The sequence below is a fragment of the Chiloscyllium plagiosum genome, unplaced genomic scaffold, assembly GCF_037043375.1.
Source record: "Chiloscyllium plagiosum isolate Xiang-an unplaced genomic scaffold, Cpla_swu_hap1 HiC_scaffold_3, whole genome shotgun sequence".
NCBI lineage: Eukaryota > Metazoa > Chordata > Chondrichthyes > Orectolobiformes > Hemiscylliidae > Chiloscyllium > Chiloscyllium plagiosum.
The window spans coordinates 39,989,008-40,008,914 of NW_028270141.1; the positions used below are offsets into that span (position 1 = coordinate 39,989,008).

At 42.0% G+C, this 19,907-nt stretch overlaps 1 protein-coding gene and 1 pseudogene across 5 annotated transcripts in view; both read left to right on the plus strand.

Moving 5' to 3' along the window:
* The window catches only part of LOC122548604 (pecanex-like protein 1), a 281,969-nt gene that overhangs the window by 149,573 nt on the left and 112,489 nt on the right, over positions 1-19,907 (plus strand). For all 5 annotated transcript variants that reach the window (XR_015752841.1, XM_087978544.1, XM_087978548.1 and 2 more), the window contains 2 exons: positions 8,314-8,455; positions 9,829-10,006. Coding sequence is in view for 4 of the 5 variants with exons in the window: in XM_087978544.1 (XP_087834670.1) it covers positions 8,314-8,455; positions 9,829-10,006 (320 nt within the window). In the remaining variant the exon portion in view is untranslated. The remainder of the gene's footprint in view (positions 1-8,313; positions 8,456-9,828; positions 10,007-19,907) is intronic.
* Positions 5,631-6,916, plus strand: LOC148150571 (uncharacterized; annotated as a pseudogene).

Genomic DNA, 19,907 nt, shown 5'->3' on the forward strand with positions numbered 1-19,907 from the left:
CTGTGTATACGCCAATTTCAGCTGTTGATAGAGCAGCTTTCTGTGAGAGGTACTGTACAGATAGCAGCTTTCTGAGAGAGATACATTGAGCAGCTTCCTGTGAAAGGTACATTACTTCTAGATGTTCTTATGCAGTGCCAGCAGCCATTTAGATGTCAGTTGAAAATCTGTTAAGTCATGAGGTGTAATGTCCAAACATCTAAATGTCTGCTAGCTGTTCTTTCAGAGCCTCAGCATCCTTGTTCGAGACCATTATATGCTGAGAAATGTTTGAACTCAGTAGTGACCTCTTCCTGTTTAATGTGGGTTGAGTGTATAACCAAAGTTGAAACCATGAGTGAGAAAAACAAATTTTTAGAGAAAATAAGTTTAGTGGCATCCTTAATTGTGCAACAAAGCAGCCCATTCTTGCAAGTGTTAAAATATAGTGGCCACCATTAAATGTGATTCTGCCATTGGATAACGTTTATTAGATAATTCAGACTGTACTAACAAATACACTAGAAAGCAGTTTAAGATAATCAGTCAGGTGCTCAGTCTCATGCATTTGCGAGTGCTAGAAGCTACTTACAGGCTCCTGTTTTACGTAGTCAAAATAGTTTGTTAACATATTGCACCTTTTTCATTAGAAAGCACAGTATTCATGGAGTCTGTCAATCTCTGCTGCATTGCCATAGCAACACCTTGATTAATCAGCATCCACCTGCTTGGTCTAAGAACTAAGACTGGCAGTTAACTGTTCCCACTGCACTTCCATGATACTGATAGCTCAACCAATCAGCACTCTGATCTCATGCTGCAAAAATGTATCTCCTCTTTTCAAGTCTGTTTCATGTATCCTAATTCTCATGCATGCAAGACAAAAAGCTATAAATATTGTTTCCTTTAAGTAATGTTAGAATTTTCAGTTAGCGAGAAGCTTCCAATCTCAGCTCTCCTGTTTCAAGAAAATTCCTTGTTGTGAATTCAATATGAAATCTGATTGTCCTCTCAAAGAGTGACCAGAAGAATCCTTGATACTGTATCCTGGGTATGTTTTTAAAGATCTCAAAGACAACTGCTTATGTGTGGTGACAACCATCTACACATGCTAGAACCCCAGACTGACAACCATCTGATCGTTCCACACCTTCCCCTTTTTACCTTTAAGAACTAAGACGTATTAGCCAAAAGTATTTTTTACCCAAAGTGATCCTGTGCAGAGAGAAATCTTCCTCGAAGTGTGTATGTCTACATGTATCTACATCAATATTTGGCATCATATAATATGTATGCATGCTATGGGTTATTTAGAAGGGTAAGCAATTATATTTTTGTATTATATGCTAAATGTGTTAATCAGTTTACTATCTCCTCTGACTAAGTTTTGTTTCACAATAAATCAATAACTTTTTGTTTATTAAAGAAATCTAATTTAAGTCAAAAATAGGGTAAGTGTACAATTTGCCTTAATTGGTAACCATGTAATACACACCCCTAAATGTTGGCCTGTAGACTCATTGCTGTGTCCTGGCATTGTCACCCACTCTCCCCTCCCTTCACATTCCATGAATGAACAAAAAAAATTGGTGATGAAATTTCATATTATCTTGGACAGATTTTTAAGAATCCTGGTTGAACCTCTCACTGCAATAGAAAGCTGACCATGTTGCTTTGGAAGCTGAATCTTTCTCTCCCCCTTACATTTTTTTTTGGTTTTCTTTTAATTTACTCTGAGGGAAATTGCAGGCATGAACAGGGACATAGAATCCCTACAGTGTGGAAACAGGCCCTTCGGTCCAGCAAGTCCACACTGGCCCTCCAAAGAGTATCCCACCCAAACCCATTCCTCTACCCTATTACTCTACATTTACCTCGATTAATGCACCTAAGCTACACATCCTTGAACACTATGGGCAATTTAGCACAGCCAATCCACCTCACCTGCACATCTTTGGATTGTGGGAGGAAACTAGAGTACCTGGAGGAAATCCACGCACACACAGGGAGAATGTGCAAACTCCACACAGGCAGTTGCCCAAGGCTGGAATTGAACCCGGGTCCCTAGCACTGAGAGGCAACAGTGCTAGCCACTGTGCTGCCCCCAAATGAGGTGGGAGACCACATTGCTGAATCAGTATGTGACTAATCATCTCAGATTTCTGTAGGAAAGTTGGTCATTGTGAGTACTGTACATCCATTAGAATTTACTAATGTCATCATGGCAACACATACTATTAATAATTCATAAATGGATGATTTTTCTTTTAATTTGTTATTTGATACAGCTCATTGTTTCATTGATAGACTTCCTGCCAAATGTGTTTGATCCCTTGTGTGTAATTTTGCTGCAATTCAATTTAGCAATTGGATCAATTCATAGCTATTATAGTCAGACTTGGTCTTGTCAATTATTTGTAAATACTGAGGGATTATTGGTGTTAATCTTTAAAATTTCTCTATCCTTTGTCAAATTCTCCATAACCTCATCCTTCCTTATCTCTGTAAACTTCTTCAACCTGATCGCACTCCGCAATCTGCTGTCCTTCAATTCTGGCATCTTACATATCCCCAGTTTCATGTGCCCCGCCATTGTCAGCTGTGTACCTAATCTGTAGGTCCACAGCTCCAGGGAAATCCTTTGTATCCTTTGCTCCCTCTTTCCTCCTTTAAGATATTCCTTAAAACCTACCTCTGACAAAAGTTTTGAATGAGTCAACCACAAACATTGAAACAAAGCAAATTCTTACCAAGCTGAAAACAGGTTAGATACAGGAAGGATGTTTCCCTGGCTGACTGGTCTGAAACCGGGGGACGCAGTCTCAGGATAAGAGGCAGTCTATTTAGGACTTAGATGTAAAAGAGTTTTTTTACTCAGAAGGTGGTGAATGTTTGGAATTCTTTACTCCAGTGAACTTTGGGACTCAGACATTTAGTATGTTCAGGATGTAAGTTAAAGAAATCAAAAGCTATGACGAAAAATAGCATTGAGGTAGAAGATCAGACCTGATTTAGTCTAATGGCTAAGCAGGCCTAAGGGGCTGAATTGCCTTCTCCTGCTCCCATTTCCTGTGTTTCTGTCTGTCCTAAATATCTCCTTTTGAAATTCAGTGTTAGAATTTCTAAAAATATACCCTGTGACATTTTGCTATGTTATAAAGATGCAATACAAGTACTGTACAACCTTTTTGTTGTTTCAAATATGCTGTTCTGAGAATTTATTTTTCACAATTTTGTATCACTGCACAATTTTACACACTGTATGAAGCAGCATCTTGGCAGAAACTGTAATTTTATTTCCAACTTTTTTTTGGTGGTTATAATGTATGTGTCTGCATTTATTGCACATATTTGCTTGTTGCAAGTGATAATGATCATTGAAAATGATGTGTGAAAATGATTTGACAAGGGCCTCTGATTTGTTGCAGTTATAACCATATATGGTTACATAGAGATCATTTAGAGTGGAACCTAATTTGCTTGAGCATCAAGACAATTGTAGGGAATTAAAATCTTCATGACTTGTGACTGCGCTGAATATGAAATGGAGGATAAATTAAAGTAATACATCACCTGGAGCTAAAACATGATTGTAATTAAACTGAGTTCTTTAGATCTAAGAAAATATGCTAAAAAGGTTGTGAAGCAGACCGTAAATTAAATTGTTGATTTGGATTTGCATCCACAACAAAAACATATTTAAAATCCTTTAAGTGTCAGTGTTCATTAGAAACTAAATCCTCTGTATCCTGATGGTTCAGAACATTAAAGGATTCAGCAGAAAAGCTGTAACCAATCAGGGTAATGATTCGGAGATGCCGGTGTTGGACTGGGGTGTACAAAGTTAAAAATCACACAACACCAGGTTATAGTCCAACAGGTTTAATTGGAAGCACACTAGCTTTCGGAGCGACACTCCTTCATCAGGTGATTATGGAGGGCTCGATCGTAACACAGAATTTATAGCAGTGTGATGTAACTGAAATTATACATTGAAGATTTGATTGTCTGTTAAGCCTTTCATCTGTTAGAATACAGTGATAGTTTCACTTCTTTCATGTGTAAATCACAAAACCCTTTTTTTTAAAATTGCATTCTCGGGTTAGCTGTTAACAATGGTGATAACTAGACAATATGTTGAAGGAGTTAGCCCACTGTGTTCTCTGTCTATGACCTGATGTTTAGATTGATTCTAATCTAAAAAGTGAGATAACAGAGTTTTACATAAATTCATGCAGTTTTTGAGCTCAGAATTCACATGAATGTATGCAGTTTTTGAGCAAAGTGCAATGTGAAAAAAAGTGCAACTGCAAAAAAATTCACCACACAAAATATATGTGTGCATGTGGGTCTTTGTCTGTCTGTGTGTCTGTCTGTCTGGGGTGGGGGTTGTGAGTGTGAGAAAGTGTGTGTATGTGTGTGTGTAGTGAGTGCAGAGTGTCTTAAGTCTGTGAGGGGGTGCATGTGTGGGAGGGTGTGTGTGGGTGACTGTGTGTACCTGTGTGTGTGTGTGTGTGTGTGTGTGTGTGTGTGTGTGTGTGTGTGTGTGTGTGTGGTGCACTGGTGATCACCTGTAATGTGACATGAACCCAAGGTCCCGGTTGAGGCCCTCCTTATGGGTATCGAACTTAGCTATCAGCCTCTACTCGGCCACTTTCCTCTGCTGCCTGTCCCGAAGTCCACCTTGAAGGATGGTCACCCGAAGGTCCGAGGCTGAATGTCCTGGACCACTAAAGTGTTCCCCAACTGGGAGGGAACCCTCCTGTCTGTTGATTGTTGTGCGATGCCCATTCATCCGTTGTCGTAGCCTTTGCTCGGTTTCCCCAAAGTACCATGCCTCCGGGCATCCTTGCCTGCAACATATAAGATAGACAACGTTGGCTGAGTCACATGAGTACCTGCCATGTACAAGGTGGGAGGTGTTCCCACGCGTAATAGTGGTATCTATGTCCACAATCTGACACGTCTTGCAGCGTCCACCGTGACAGGGTTGTATGGAGTTGTCCTGAGAGCCGGGCAGCTTGCTACGAACAATGATCTGTTTGAGGTTTGGCGGTTGTTTAAAGGCAAGTAGTGGAGGTGTGGGGAAGGTCTTGGTGAGGTGCTCATCCTCATTGATAATGTGTTGCAGGTCACGAAGAACATGGCGTAATCTTTCAGCCCCTGGGAAGTACTGAACAACGAAGGGTACTCTGTCAGTTGCAGCCCGTGTCTGTCTCCTGAGGAGGTCATTATGGTTCCTTGCTGTGGCACGTCGGAACTGGCGGTCGATGAGTTGAGCATCTGTTCCGTGTATCTGGATAAAGAATTGGTTGTCAAAGGTGAAGACGTTATGATCGAGGATAAAGCGGATGAGTTGTAGGATGGTGTTTGGAGACTGGCAGTTGTTGGTGTTGAGTACTGACGCTGTTGCTGCGATGCCATCCTTGTGGGGGATGCTGGTGTGGAGTGCGGAAACGTCCATTGTGACGAGGAATGTCATTGTGACAAGCAGCAACGGACCAGTCGAACCGGGAACATTCCTCGTCACAATGGACGTTTCCGCACTCTACACCAGCATCCTCCACAAGGATGGCATCGCAGCAACACCAACAACTGCCAGTCTCCAAACACCATCCTACAACCCATCTGCTTTATCCTTGATCATAACGTCTTCACCTTTGACAACCAATTCTTCATCCCGACACACGGAACAGCCATGGGGATCAAATTTGCACCCCAATATGCCAACATTTTTATGCACAGGTTCGAACAAGATTTCTTCTCTATGCAGGATCTCCAACCGACATTGTACACCAGGTACATTGATGACATTTTCTTCCTCTAGACCCATGGCGAGGAGTCACTGATAAAACTACACAGTGACATCAACAAGTTTCATCCCACCATCAAACTCACCATGGACTACTCTCGACTGTCTGTCTCATTCTTGGACACGTGCGTCTCCATCAAGGACGGACACCTCAGCACCACACTCTACCGCAAACCCACAGACAACCTCACAATGCTACACTTCTCCAGCTTCCACCCAAAACTTATTAAAACAGCCATTCCCTATGGACAAGCTCTACGCACACACCGGATATGCTCAGATGAGGAAGAACATGACGGACACCTGGAAGTACTCAAGGATGCCCTCACAAGAACGGGGTACGACGCTCAACTCATCGACCGCCAGTTCCGACGTGCCACAGCAAGGAACCGTAATGACCTCCTCAGGAGACAGACACGGGCTGCAACTGACAGGGTACCCTTCGTTGTTCAGTACTTCCTAGGGGCTGAAAAATTACGCCATGTTCTTCATGACCTGCAACACATTATCAATGAGGTTGAGCACCTCACCAAGACCTTCCCCACACCTCCACTACTTGCCTTTAAACAACCGCCAAACCTCAAACAGATCATTGTTCGTAGCAAACTGCCCGGCTCTCAGGACAACTCCATACAACCCTGTCACGGTGGACGCTGCAAGACATGTCAGATTGTGGACATAGATACCACTATTACGCGTGGGAACACCTCCCACCTTGTACATGGCAGGTACTCATGTGACTCAGCCAACTTTGTCTATCTTGTCATGGCAGGTACTCATGTGACTCAGTCAACGTTGTCTAACTCAGTCAACGTTGTCTAACTCAGCCAATGTTGCAGGCAAGGATGCCCAGAGGCATGGTACTTTGGGGAAACCGAGCAAAGGCTACGACAATGGATAAATGGGCATCGCACAACAATCAACAGACAGGAGGGTTCCCTCCCAGTCGGGGAACACTTCAGTGGTCCAGGACATTCAGCCTCGGACCTTCGGGTGACCATCCTCCAAGCTGGACTTCAGGACAGGCAGCAGAGGAAAGTGGCTGAGCAGAGGCTGAAAGCTAAGTTCGGTACCCATAGGGAGGGCCTCAACCGGGACCTTGGATTCATGTCACATTACAGGTGATCACCATTGCACTACACACACACACACACAGATGTTCCTACACACACACACTCTCACATACACACGGACACAGGTACACACAGACACCCACACACACCCTTATAGACACACACACTCCCACACATGCACCCCCTCACAGACTTAAGACACACTACACACACACACAAACACACACACTTTCTCACACTCACAACCCCCACCCCAGACAGACAGACACACAGACAGACAAAGACCCACATGCACACATATATTTTGTGTGGTGAATTTTTTTGTACTTGCAGAGTTACATTGCACTTTGCTCAAAAACTGCATACATTCATGTAGAACTCTGAGCTCAAAAATTGCATGAATTTATGTAAAACTCTGTTATCTCACTTTTTAGATTAGAATCAATCTAAACATCAGGTCATAGACAGAGAACACAGGGGGCCAACACCTTCAACATATTGTCTAGTTATCACCATTGTTAACAGCTAACCCGAGAATGCAATTTTAAAAAAAAAGAGTTTTGTGATTTACACATGAAAGAAGTGAAACTATCACTGTATTCTAACAGATGAAAGGCTTAACAGACAATCAAATCTTCAATGTATAATTTCAGTTACATCACACTGCTATAAATTCTGTGTTACGATCGAGCCCTCCACAATCACCTGATGAAGGAGTGTCGCTCCGAAAGCTAGTGTGCTTCCAATTAAACCTGTTGGACTATAACCTGGTGTTGTGTGATTTTTAATCAATCAGGGTCATTTGTCAGTGTTGCTGCCAGTCACTGATGTTAAGAACGAAAGAAAGAAAGCCTCGCATTTAGAGGCTTCAGTTCAACATTTCATCTGAACAGTGGCACCAATAACTGCAGAGGCCTTCATCTAATAAGGAAATAGATTAAGATAATCTACATGGGGTCTTTAGAGCTGGCTGAAAGGGTTTAGATGTAAGGCTTTTGGTTTATGTTGGGTTTGCACCAATGTGTTGCAGTTAAAGTTGGGGGTTTGTGGATGGATAATGTGATGCCAAATGCAATCCACATTATAAAGTCAAAAATCATAGTACAGAGTTGGATATTGATTTCTCACCTCCTCAGCTTCCAAGTGCCCATAACCTGAAACAAAATGACATGCAAGCTCTTAAAAGCTGTGGATCAAATGCTGCAGTTACGAGAGAACTAAGAGATCACAGCCGACTGTCCTAAATGATATTTTTAACAGCGCCTCCCATTTCTGATATTATTTGAGCCCTCGAAGAAATTGTCAGAAAAAGAAGAGGCCCTTCAATCTGTGAGTTAGATGCTGATTGTTCTGTAACTTAACTCCATCCACTTGCCTTGGTTCCATAACCAATTACAACGTGTCGGCTTCCTCTCTATTTTCTCCATAATTATTTGTTTTGTGTTCCAGATGCAGCCCAACTCATGTGGTTTGAGCAATTGTACGTTTGGCTTCTTTGTTTGGAGAAGTACATTATCTACCCAGCTGTGGTGCTCAACGCACTTACCAATGATGCTTTCTCTCTCAGTAGTCAAAAGAAGCTTGGTATACAGTAAGCTGCTGCATATTTATATTTCTAATTTTTAGAAAACTTATTGACTGCCTTTGCAGATTGTCAGGTATGTCTTTGTTGATAGCAATGGTTAATCAGTTTCAATGAGGACATTTGTAAACCATTTTTAATTGTTTACTCAATTAATAAGGCATAATTAGTAAGGCCCGCTTGCCTCTGGGAAACCCTCCTCACAGGAGGAGTTCTTGAAAAACATTGAAAAACTTGAAATACATCATGACTTGTGAGACTTTGGACTGTACCACTGGGGTTTAGTGTTCAAAATAGAGGTATTTTGAAATTGGTGAGATAAATGCATGAAGGATGATGAGATATGGTAAGAGGGCATGTATGTCTTGGAATAAAATGCTGTTTGATTTGAGGATAAACATCACTGCACACTGATTGTGTCAACTGTTCTGTCTGTGTGTCGTAGTTTATATGAAATGGTGAACCATATTGGAGGCAATTATAGCAAACTCTTAACCAATAACTTCCCAAATGTTGGTGTGTTGGTTGTGTTCGTTCACTTCAGCAGTAAAACAGAGTAGTAGAGAGAGTTTTACTCACCCATTCAGTTAGGCAATAGCTTATAACGTAACAAAGATACTGTCACATGTCTGCAGTGTAACATGATAAAGCAAAGGACTACAAATGCTGGAAATCTGAAACAAAAGCAAAATTTGCTAGAGAAACTCAGCATCTGTAGAGAGAAAGTAGAGTTAATGTTTCTTGTCTCGTGACCCTTCTTCAGAACTGTCTTTTAAAATCAAGTGGGTAGCCTTCCTGCTGCCTTCCCACTTGCCCCCAATCTATCTGAAATTTAATGGCGTTCGGTAGGCATTAGGTTGCCAGCCTGCCTTTGGGCTAATTGTAATCTTTAAGTTGCAAGTTAAGGCCCTCATCCAGGCACCACTGTATTTTAAACATGGTGGGGGTGGGCACATTCCATGTGGGAGGCCGAGAATCCTTAACTTTATGATTTGGTATTAGACAAGGGAACTTCCTTTGTGGACCGTCTGGTTCTTTAGGAGCAACTCCATCCCAAAAAGGGCATGTCCCCCTTTAGGACTGCCCATCTCACTTCCTGGAGATCCCAATCCCAGACCTACCTTAGTGTGGTGGGATTGCCTGTAAAATTAGTAGTGACCATAATTCGTAGCAGACAGCTGAGACTTCCTCCTGAGATAGGAGTGGCAGCTGTCTGAAAGCAGTTAACTCAGCTCCCAGTAATAAGTTGCTGCAGGACCACCATCAGCACAATGATAGGCTCCCTCTGATTTTTTTAGTCAGAAGCTGCAGGAACTACAGTCCATGAGAGGACAACCAGTATGGACTGCATTTATTAATTATTGTCTTACTTTGTGTTGCAGCTGTGATGTTTTAATGATGACCATGGCCAGTATGAAGCTTCTGCGCTCATCCTTCTGTAATCCAACGTACCAATACATAACTTTGAGTTTCACCGTTCTCTTCTTCCGGTTTGACTACAGTGGTATCTCTGAGACATTTTTGTTGGATTTCTTCCTGATGTCTGTTCTATTCAGCAAGGCAAGTGCTACTTCTACATACATGTATTGGTGGCTATATTGGGGAATAGTCTATGTGGCAAGAAATGAAGGTGAATAGTCTGTGAGGAGGATGATGATTTGAACGTACGGTGGGATGGTGATGATATGATTGTGTAGTATGGTATGCTTATGAATAATCCATGTGGCTATTTTGATTAGATTAGATTCCCTACAGAATGGAAACAGGCTCTTCGGCCCAACAAGTCCACACTGACCCTCCGAAGAGCAACCCACCCAGACACACACACCCACCCTATATTTACCCCTGACTAATGCACCCAACACTATGGACAATTTAGCATGACCAACTCACCTGACCTGCACATGCTTGGATTGTGGGAGGAAACCAGAGCACCCAGACGAAACCCACGCAGACACGGGGCGAATGTGCAAACTTCACACAGACAGTCACCCGAGGTGGGAATTGAACCTGGGTCTCTGGTGCTGTGAGGCAGCAGTGCTAACCACTGAGCCACTGTGCCACCCAAGATGGTGATTAGTTAGTTCTATTTAGTAATTTTTCTCGTAGTCTATTTCTAATCTACATTCTGGTCCTTGACAATGTCATCCCAAAATATTCTGTCAGTTTCCAAAAGTGCTTTGACAAGATTTGGTTCCAGCTCATCACCACCTCTCCTGACCCCTCTATTGTTTCAAGCATTCAGTATTGGATGAGGAGAAGTTTTCTCCAGTTGAGCAGTGGGAAGATTGAAACTAGTGGGCTAGACTTTGTCATGGTAATGATGGTAAAACTGTTTGTTTTTCTCCACTGAAGCCTGAGAGGAATGTCTGGATACCACATGTACAGAGTAATGTGGAATTCTGTTTCTCCAGAGCATGCTCTATTGAGACACCCATACACACCTCTGCAATGAGAAATTAATTAAAATAATGAGAATTCTCCTTTGATGCATTCAGCCTCTGCTGAAGAACATTTGAAAAAATTATGTGCAGTTGGGTTTTCAGCTGCATACTAATTCACAATTGCTGCCAAACACACTGGTTTGCTGTCTGTAAGTATTTTGATGAGAATGGTTGTGCATCTGCTTGCTGACATCAGTGAAGCTGCAGGATAAAACTTGATCTCTTGATCTGGGCCTTGGACAAACACATTATCCCCTCCAGTCTCTTGTGAGCATTCTGCAGGTGTTGTTTCCTATGGGACACCTCCTCCACTCCCAATGCATCCCTACACCCAAAAGGCACCTTCCCTTGTAATTGCAGAAGATGCAACACTTGCCTGTTTATCTTCTCCCTCCTCACTATCCAAAGCCCTGATACACTTTTCAGGTGAAGCAGCGATCCACCTGTACTCCACTCAATCTAATCTGCTGCATTTTTTAAAATATAGAATCCCTACAGAATGGGAAAAAGGCCTTTCAGCCCGACAAGTCCACACCAACCCTCCAAAGAGTATCCCACCCAAACTACTACATTTTATCCCTTACTGGCACATCTTTGGATTGTGGGAGGAAACTGAAGCACTTTGAGGAAACCCACACAGGCATGGAGAGAACATGCAAACTCCACACAGACAGTCGCCCAAGGCTGGAATCGTACCTGGGTCCTTGGCGTTGCGAGGCAGCAGTGCTAACCACTGAGCCACCGTGCTGCTCCAATTTGCGTTCATAATTTGGCCGCCTCTACATTGGAGAGACACAATGCAGACTGGGTGACTGCTTTGCAGAACACCGATGCTCCGTCTGTAAAAATGAACCCGAGTTCCAGTTGCCTTCTACTTCAACACACCACTGTGTTCCAATGCCAACATTTCTGTCACAAGCCTGCTGTCATGTTGCAGTGAGACTTAGCACAGACTGAAGGAATAGCATCTAATTTTCCACTTGCAATCTCAGGACACAATATTGAGTTCAATAATTTTAGGGCCAGAACACCTTGTTTCTTGTCTTTAGCCCTCCCCTAATCTCTCATCCTATTATTAGATGTGCTGCTTTCAGCAAAGCAAGCACAATGAGGTATGAGGTTAGGATTATCTCATTGCAGTTCAGAAGAATGAAGGGAGACCTCACGGAATCATATGAAATTCTAACAGGACGTAACTGGCAAGATGCAAAATGAGTGTTCCCAGTGGTGATAGAGTCTAGACCCAGGGGTAATAGTTTAAGGATAAAGAGTAAACCTTTAGGAATTAGAAGAAAAATGTCTTCACCCAGAGAGTGGTGAGCCTGTGGAACTCACTTCCACAGAAAGTAATTGAGGTCAAAACATTATGTTACGAAATGGGGTAAACCCTCCTGCTTAATTTAAACCAGCAACACAGAAAAGATTCATCCTGTGCAGTGATCTCTGAAAATTCGAGAGGCTAATACCATTTAAAGTAAAAATTAACAACTTTATTTCTTGAAGTATAACAGAATAATTAACTAACAAATATTTACAACTCCTTCCTCTAATCTGTCTGTTATCTTCCCTTGTATAATACTAGTCCAATAAAACTCCCTGATTAAAATTTACCAGAAGTTCAAGTTTTCAAGACCTGCTAGCTGTCGAATCTTCTATTTGGATCTTCCTATGTCATCTTTTCTTATTCTTAGGGATTATGCTTTACAGGTCATGATCGATAAAGGTATCTTTAAGAGAGTTATTTTTTGGTCAGTCTCTACATGCTAGTGGAATGGCAGTTTTCCTCCCAAATGTTCAATTTTCCCTGGCATTATATCCCCAGTGCATCGGATTGTGCCATTGGCTTTTAAGATCGTCAGTATACTTAATTCAAACTTGATTGGAGTTTGATATTTTTCGGGATATAATTTAAACTGATTGGCCGAATTTGAATCTGTTTTTGTCTCCAGGCAATGAGCTACCCTAGTTATCCCAGTAGCTGGACCACATGTTACATTGTATCTTATTCAGAACTCTTGGTGCTGTCAGGTAGCTCTGCTAGCCTTTAACTCTCTTAAAGGTACATTACACTCACAGCTTCATAACTATTATGTTCTTAGGAAGAAGGTAGATGTATAGAAATTGTGATCATAGGAATATGGAGGAGGGGTTTAGGGTATTGAGCTTGATGATCAGCTATGATCATATTGAATGGTGGAGCAGCCTTAAAGATTTAAATGGCCTACTCTTGCTTCTATGTCTCTGTGTTTCTATATTTTCACCTGTGTTTTTATATTTCCAGTTCCTATCACCATCTGTCCGGCGTTTTGTCTTCCCACATTTACTATCAAATTCCTTGTATGCCTAACTTTTCCTCTCTCTCTCTTTCTCTGGGCTCCATCTCCACCTATCTGCTCACTCCTTAACTCCCTCCTACTCCACCCCACACCACCACACCCTACCCCACCCCATCCCTGACATCAAGATAAATGCCACATTTTCCTAGATGCTATCAGTGATGCTGCAGGATAAAATGTTCTCTTGATCTGGGCCTTGGATAAGCATACATTTCACTCAACTTCCTTGCCAGCATTCTGCAGGGACCATTTCCATTGGGGACACCCTAGTCCACTCCTCCACTCACAATATCCCTCTCACCTGCAAACATTGATTCTGTTTCTTTCTCCATCGATCCAACCAGACCTGCTGAGTTTCTGCAGCAAATTCATTTACTGTTTCAGTTACTTTGGCAGTCGAGCAAAGAGTGACCCTCTGTTGGAACCATTTAGTCATAGAGTCATAGAGATGTACAGCATGGAAACAGACCCTTCGGTCCAACCTTCCATGCCGACCAGATGTCCCGACCCAATCTAGTCCCACCTGCCAGCACCCGGCCCATTTCCCTCCAAACCCTTCCTATTCATATACACATCCAAATGCCTCTTAAATGTTGCAATTGTACCAGCCTCCACCACATTCTCTGGCAGCTCATTCCATACACGTAACATCCTCTACGTGAAAATGTTGCCCCTTAGGTCTCTTTTATGCCTTTCCCTTCTCACCCTAAACCGGTGCCCTCTAGTTCTGGACTCCCTGACCCCAGGGAAAAGACTTTGTCTATTTATCCTATCCATGCCCCTCATAATTTTGTAAACCTCTATAAGGTCATCCTTCAGCCTCCGACGCTCCAGGGAAACAGCCACAGCCTGTTCAGCCTCTCTCTATAGCTCAAATCTTCCAACCCTGGCAACATCCTTGTAAATCTTTTCTGAACCCTTTCAAGTTTCACAACAACTTTCTGATAGGAAGGAGGCCAGAATTGCATGCAATATTCCAACAGTGGCCTAATCGATGTCCTGTACAGCCGCAACATGATGTCCCAACTCCTGTACTCAGTACTCTGACCAATAAAGGAAAGCATACCAAACGCCTTCTTCACTATCCTATCTACCTGCAACTCCACTTTCAAGGAGCTATGAACCTGCACTCCAAGGTCTCTTTGTTCAGCAACACTCCCTAGGACCTTACCATTAAGTGTATAAGTCCTGCTAAGATTTGCTTTCCCAAAATGCAACACCTCGCATTTATCTGAATTAAACTCCATCTGCCATTTCTCAGCCCATTGGCCCACTGATCAAGATCGTGTTGTAATCTGAGTTAACCCTCTTTGCTGTCCACTACACCTCCAATTTTGGTGTCATCTGCAAACTTACTAACTGTACCTCTTATGCTCGCATCCAAATCATTTATGTAAATGACAAAAAGTAGAGGACCCAGCACCGATCCTTGTGGCGCTCCACTGGTCACAGGCCTCCAGTCTGAAAAACAACCCTCCACCACCACCCTCTGTCTTCTGCCTTTGAGCTAGTTCTGTATCCAAATGGCTAATTCTCCTTTTATTCCTTGAGATCTAACCTTGTTAATCAGTCTCCCAAGGGGAACCTTGTTGAACGCCTTACTGAAGTCCATATAGATCACATCTACCGCTCTGCCCTCATCAATCTTCTTTGTTACTTCTTCAAAAAACTCAATCAGGTTTGTGAGACATGATTTCCCACGCACAAAGCCATGTTGACTATCCCTGATCAGTCCTTGCCTTTCCAAATACATGTACATCCTGTCCCTCAGGATTCCCTCCAACAACTTGCCCACCACTGAGGTCAGGCTCACCGGTCTATAGTTCCCTGGCTTGTCTTTACCGCCCTTCTTAAACATTGGCACCACGTTTGCCAACCTCCAGTCTTGCGGCACCTCACCTGTGACTATCGATGATATAAATATCTCAGCAAGAGGCCCAGCAATCACTTCTCTAGCTTCCCATAGAGTTCTCGGGTACACCTGATTAGGTCCTGGGGATTTATCCACCTTTAACCATTTCAAAACATCCAGCACTTCCTCCTCTGTCATCTGGACATTTTGCAAGATGTCACCTTCTATTTCCCTACAGTCTATATCTTCCATGTCCTTTTGCACAGTAAATACTGATGCAAAATATTCATTTAGTATCTCCCCCCATTTTCTGTGGCTCCACACAAAGGCCACCTTGCTGATCTTTGAGGGACCCTATTCTTTCCCTAGTTTCCCTTTTGTCCTTAATATATTTGTAAAACCCTTTGGATTCTCCTTAATTCTATTTGCCAAAGCTATCTCATGTCCCCTTTTTGCCCTCCTGATTTCCCTCTTAAGTATACTCCTACTTCCTTTATATTCTTCTAAGGATTCACTTGATCTATCCTATCTATACCTGGCATATGCTTCCTTCTTTTTCTTAACCAAACCCTCAATTTCTTTAGTCATCCAGCATTCCCTATACCTACCAGCCTTCCCTTTCACCCTGACAGGAATATACTTTCTCTGGATTCTTGTTATCTCATTTCTGAAGGCTTCCCATTTTTCAGCCGTCCCTTTACCTGCGAACGTCTGCTTCCAATCAGCTTTCGAAAGTTCTTGCCTAATACCGTCAACATTGGCCTTTCTCCAATTTAGAACTTCAACTTTTAGATCTGGTCTAACCTTTTCCATCACTATTTTAAAAAGAATAGAATTATGGTCGCTGGCCCCAAAGTGCTCTCCCACTGACACCTCAGTCACCTGCCCTGTCTTAGTTCCCAAGAGTAGGTCAAGTTTTGCACCTTCTGTAGTCGGTACATCCACATACTGAATCAGAAAATTGTCTTGTATGCACTTAAGAAATTCCTCTCCATCTAAATCTTTAACACTATGGCAGTCCCAGTCTATGTTTGGAAAGTTAAAATCCCCTACCATAACTAGCCTATTATTCTTACAAATAGCTGAGATCTCCTTACAAGTTTGTTTCTCAATTTCCATCTGACTATTAGGGGGTCTGTAATATAATCCCAATAAGGTGATCATCCCTTTTTTATTTCTCAGTTCCCCCAAATAACTTCCCTGGATGTATTTCCGGGAATATCTTCCCTCAGCACAGCTGTAATGCTATCCCTTATCAAAAATGCCACTCCCCCTCCTCTCTTGCCTCCATTTCTATCCTTCCTGTAGCATTTGTATCCTGGAACATTAAACTGCCAGTTCTGCCCATCCCTGAGCCATGTTTCTGTATTTCCGGGAATATCTTCCCTCAGCACAGCTGTAATGCTATCCCTTATCAAAAATGCCACTCCCCCTCCTCTCTTGCCTCCATTTCTATCCTTCCTGTAGCATTTGTATCCTGGAACATTAAACTGCCAGTTCTGCCCATCCCTGAGCCATGTTTCTGTAATTGCTATGATTTCCCAGTCCCATGTTCCTAACCATGCCCTGAATTCATTTGCCTTCCCTGTTAGGTCCCTTGCATTGAAATAAATGCAGTTTAATTTATTAGTCCTGCTTTGTCCCTGCCTGCCCTGACTGTTTGACTCACTTATGTTCTCAGATTGATCTCTTTCCTCACTATCTCCCTGGGTCCCCCCCCCCTTTACAGTTTAAATCCTAGTTAAGTACTAGTTTAAAAAATGATCTGGTTGTAATGTTTGTGGGAACTTGTTATACAAATTGGTGGCTGTGTTTATCACACTCCAGTAGTAACAGTGCTCCAAAACCATTTCATTGGCTGTCATTGGATGATCTGTGGTTGAAAAAGGGTGCTAATTAAATGCAGGCTTGTTGTTTTCTTTCTCTGACCAAGTTTTTGGTCATCTGGCTTAATGTTCACAGTCATTTTTTTAATATAACATTTCACAAAGGGTCTTCAGTCATTTTGCTACAGCATTAAAGTAATGTAAGTTATTTCTGTGTGGGATTTGATGGTGAATATGTTTGCTTGATATCATGGTGAATCATTTGCATTATGGCATATGATGATGAATATTCTGTGCAGGAGATGAGTGTTTTTTTCTAAAGAGAGAGAAACTGGGAAGTAGACTAATTTTAATTGTACCCTGTGCCAGTATCAATTGTTCTGGAGTCAAATGTTGGCATTTGACACCAATCTTCTAATTACATTGAATTGTTGTTTGTCAGTTCCTGTTGTACTTCACACCTTGCACAGTTCACATGCAGACAACTATACAACGACTGAAATGCATAATTATTTAATATGAACAATCTCTCCTCAATCAGCTGTTTCACTTTAGTTGGTCAGAGTTGTTGATTGTGAAAAGCAGTAATATTTACAAATTAATAGCAATTAGACAAATTGAACTGTTCAATTCCAATATTGTTCAGTGCCTTTTAGCATTGTACCAGGTGAAAGTCAGGTGGGATAGTTAGAAACAGTATTGTGTGATGAGAAAGGAATAATTAGACAGCTCCTCTTGGAAGGCTGCTTAGGGATGAATGACCGTAATATGATAGAATTCCTTGTTAAAGTGGAGAGTGACATACTTGATTCTGTGACTAGTTGATTCTGGTCCTGAATCCAAATAGAGGAAATTATGACGGCATGAGTTGGCTATGAGAGACTGGAAGATGTTACTTAAATGGATGATGGTGGAAAGACAATGGAAAACATTCAAAAAGAGTACGAGGTAACAATTGTTCATTCTTGTCTAGAACAAGAGTAAAAGTGGAAAGGTGGTCAAACAATGGCTTACAACGGAAATTAGAGATAAGGAAGAGACATATACAAATTGGCCAGAAAAAAAACAACAGACTTGAGAATTGGGAGCAGTTTAGAATTCAACAAATGAGATCAAAGTGATTGATCAAGAACAGGAAATTAGAGTACAAGAGTAAGCTTGCAGAGAACATAAAAATCGACAGCAAAAGTTTCTGTAGGAATGTGAAGAGAAATAGATTGGTGAAGACAAATGTAGGTGTCTCTCAATCAGAAACAGGGAAGTTATAACTTAAAGAAATGCCTGATCAACTAAAAGCACACTGGGTCCATGTTCACAAAGGAGGTCACAAATAACATATGAGAAATGTTGGGGACACAGGGTTTACTGAGAAGGAACTGAAGGAAATCAGTATCAGCAGGGATATGGTGTTGGGCAAATTGATGTGATTGAAGGCAGATAAATCTCCAGGGTCTCATAACCTATATCCCTGAGTAAATGGCCGTGAAATAGTGAAAGCATTGGTGGTCATCTTCCAAGATTCTGTAGACTCTAGTACAGTTTCTGCAGATTGGAGGGTAGCTCATGTAGCCCCTCTATTAAGGAGGAGGCACAAAGAAAACCAGGAATTATAGACTCGTCAGCCTGATGACAGTCATTGGGAAAATTACAGTAAATCTTCTATCTGCTGAAACAAAGTAACAACAAAAATCAACATCAATGAAAATGTCGCATAGCTTTGATATTTTTACTGATATTGATCATTTATTTTTAATGTTGTGAATTTCATCTTTAAAGGGGCACTCAGAAATTGAACCCTCATGGACACTGAGGAATGTAGGAATGAGGAAAGAAGATTTAATAGCTGAGCGGTGACCGAATCAAACAATCAGCATGGATTTATGAAAGGGAAATAATGCTTGACAAATTTACTGGAATTCCTCAAGAATGTAACTTGAAGAGTTGATGAGGGGGAGCTAATGGGTGTGGTTTATTTGGACTTTCAGAAGGCACATGGGATTGGGGTAATGTATTTTTAGATTACCTACAGTGTGGAAACAGGCTGTTTGGGCCAAATGGTCCACATCAACCCTCCCGAAGAGTAACCCACCCAGACCTATTTCCCTCTGACTAATGCACCTAACAGTATGGACAATTTAGTATGGTCAATTCACCTGCCCTGCACATCTTTGGACTGTGGGAGGAAACCGGAGCACTCGGAGGAAACCCACGCAGACTCAGAGGAAACTCCACACAGACAGTTGCCCAAGGTTGGAATTGAACCTGGGACCCTGGTGCTGTGAGGCAGCAGTGCTAACCACTGAGCCACCGTGCCGTCCCAATTTGCAATGTCTAGAAAGCTGGTTAGCAAATAGGTAAACAGTAGGAACAAATGAGTCTTTTTCCAAATAGCAGGCAGTGATTAGTGGGGCACTGCAGGGATCAGTGCTAGAACCCCAGCTATTCACAATACATATTAATGATATAAATGCAAGAACCAAAAGTAATATCTCCAAATTTGCAAATGACACAAAACTGTCTGGGTGGGTGAACTATGAGGAGGATACAGAGATGCTTTATTGTGATTTGGACAAGCTGAGTGAGGGGGCAAATGCATAACAGATGCAATATAATATGGATAAATGTGATGTTATCCACCTTGGGAGCAAAAACAAGGAAGTAGATCATTATGTGAATGGCTATAAAGTCAGAGAGGGGAATGTGCAATGAGACCTGGGCGTCTTTTTACACTAGTCAATGAGTCAGTGAAGAAGGCAAATGGTAGGTTGGCCTTCATAGTGAGAGGATTTGAGGACAAAAGCAGGAGTGTCCTCAAATTGTAATTATATATAGGTGAGGACACATCTAGGTTATTGTGTGCAGTTTGGGGCTCCTTATCTGAGGAAGGATGTTCTTACTATGAGGGAATGCAGCAAAGGTTTACCAGACTGATTGGTGGGATTGCAAGACTGACATTTGAGGGGAGGTTGCATCAGTTAGGATTATATTCACTGGAGTTCAGAA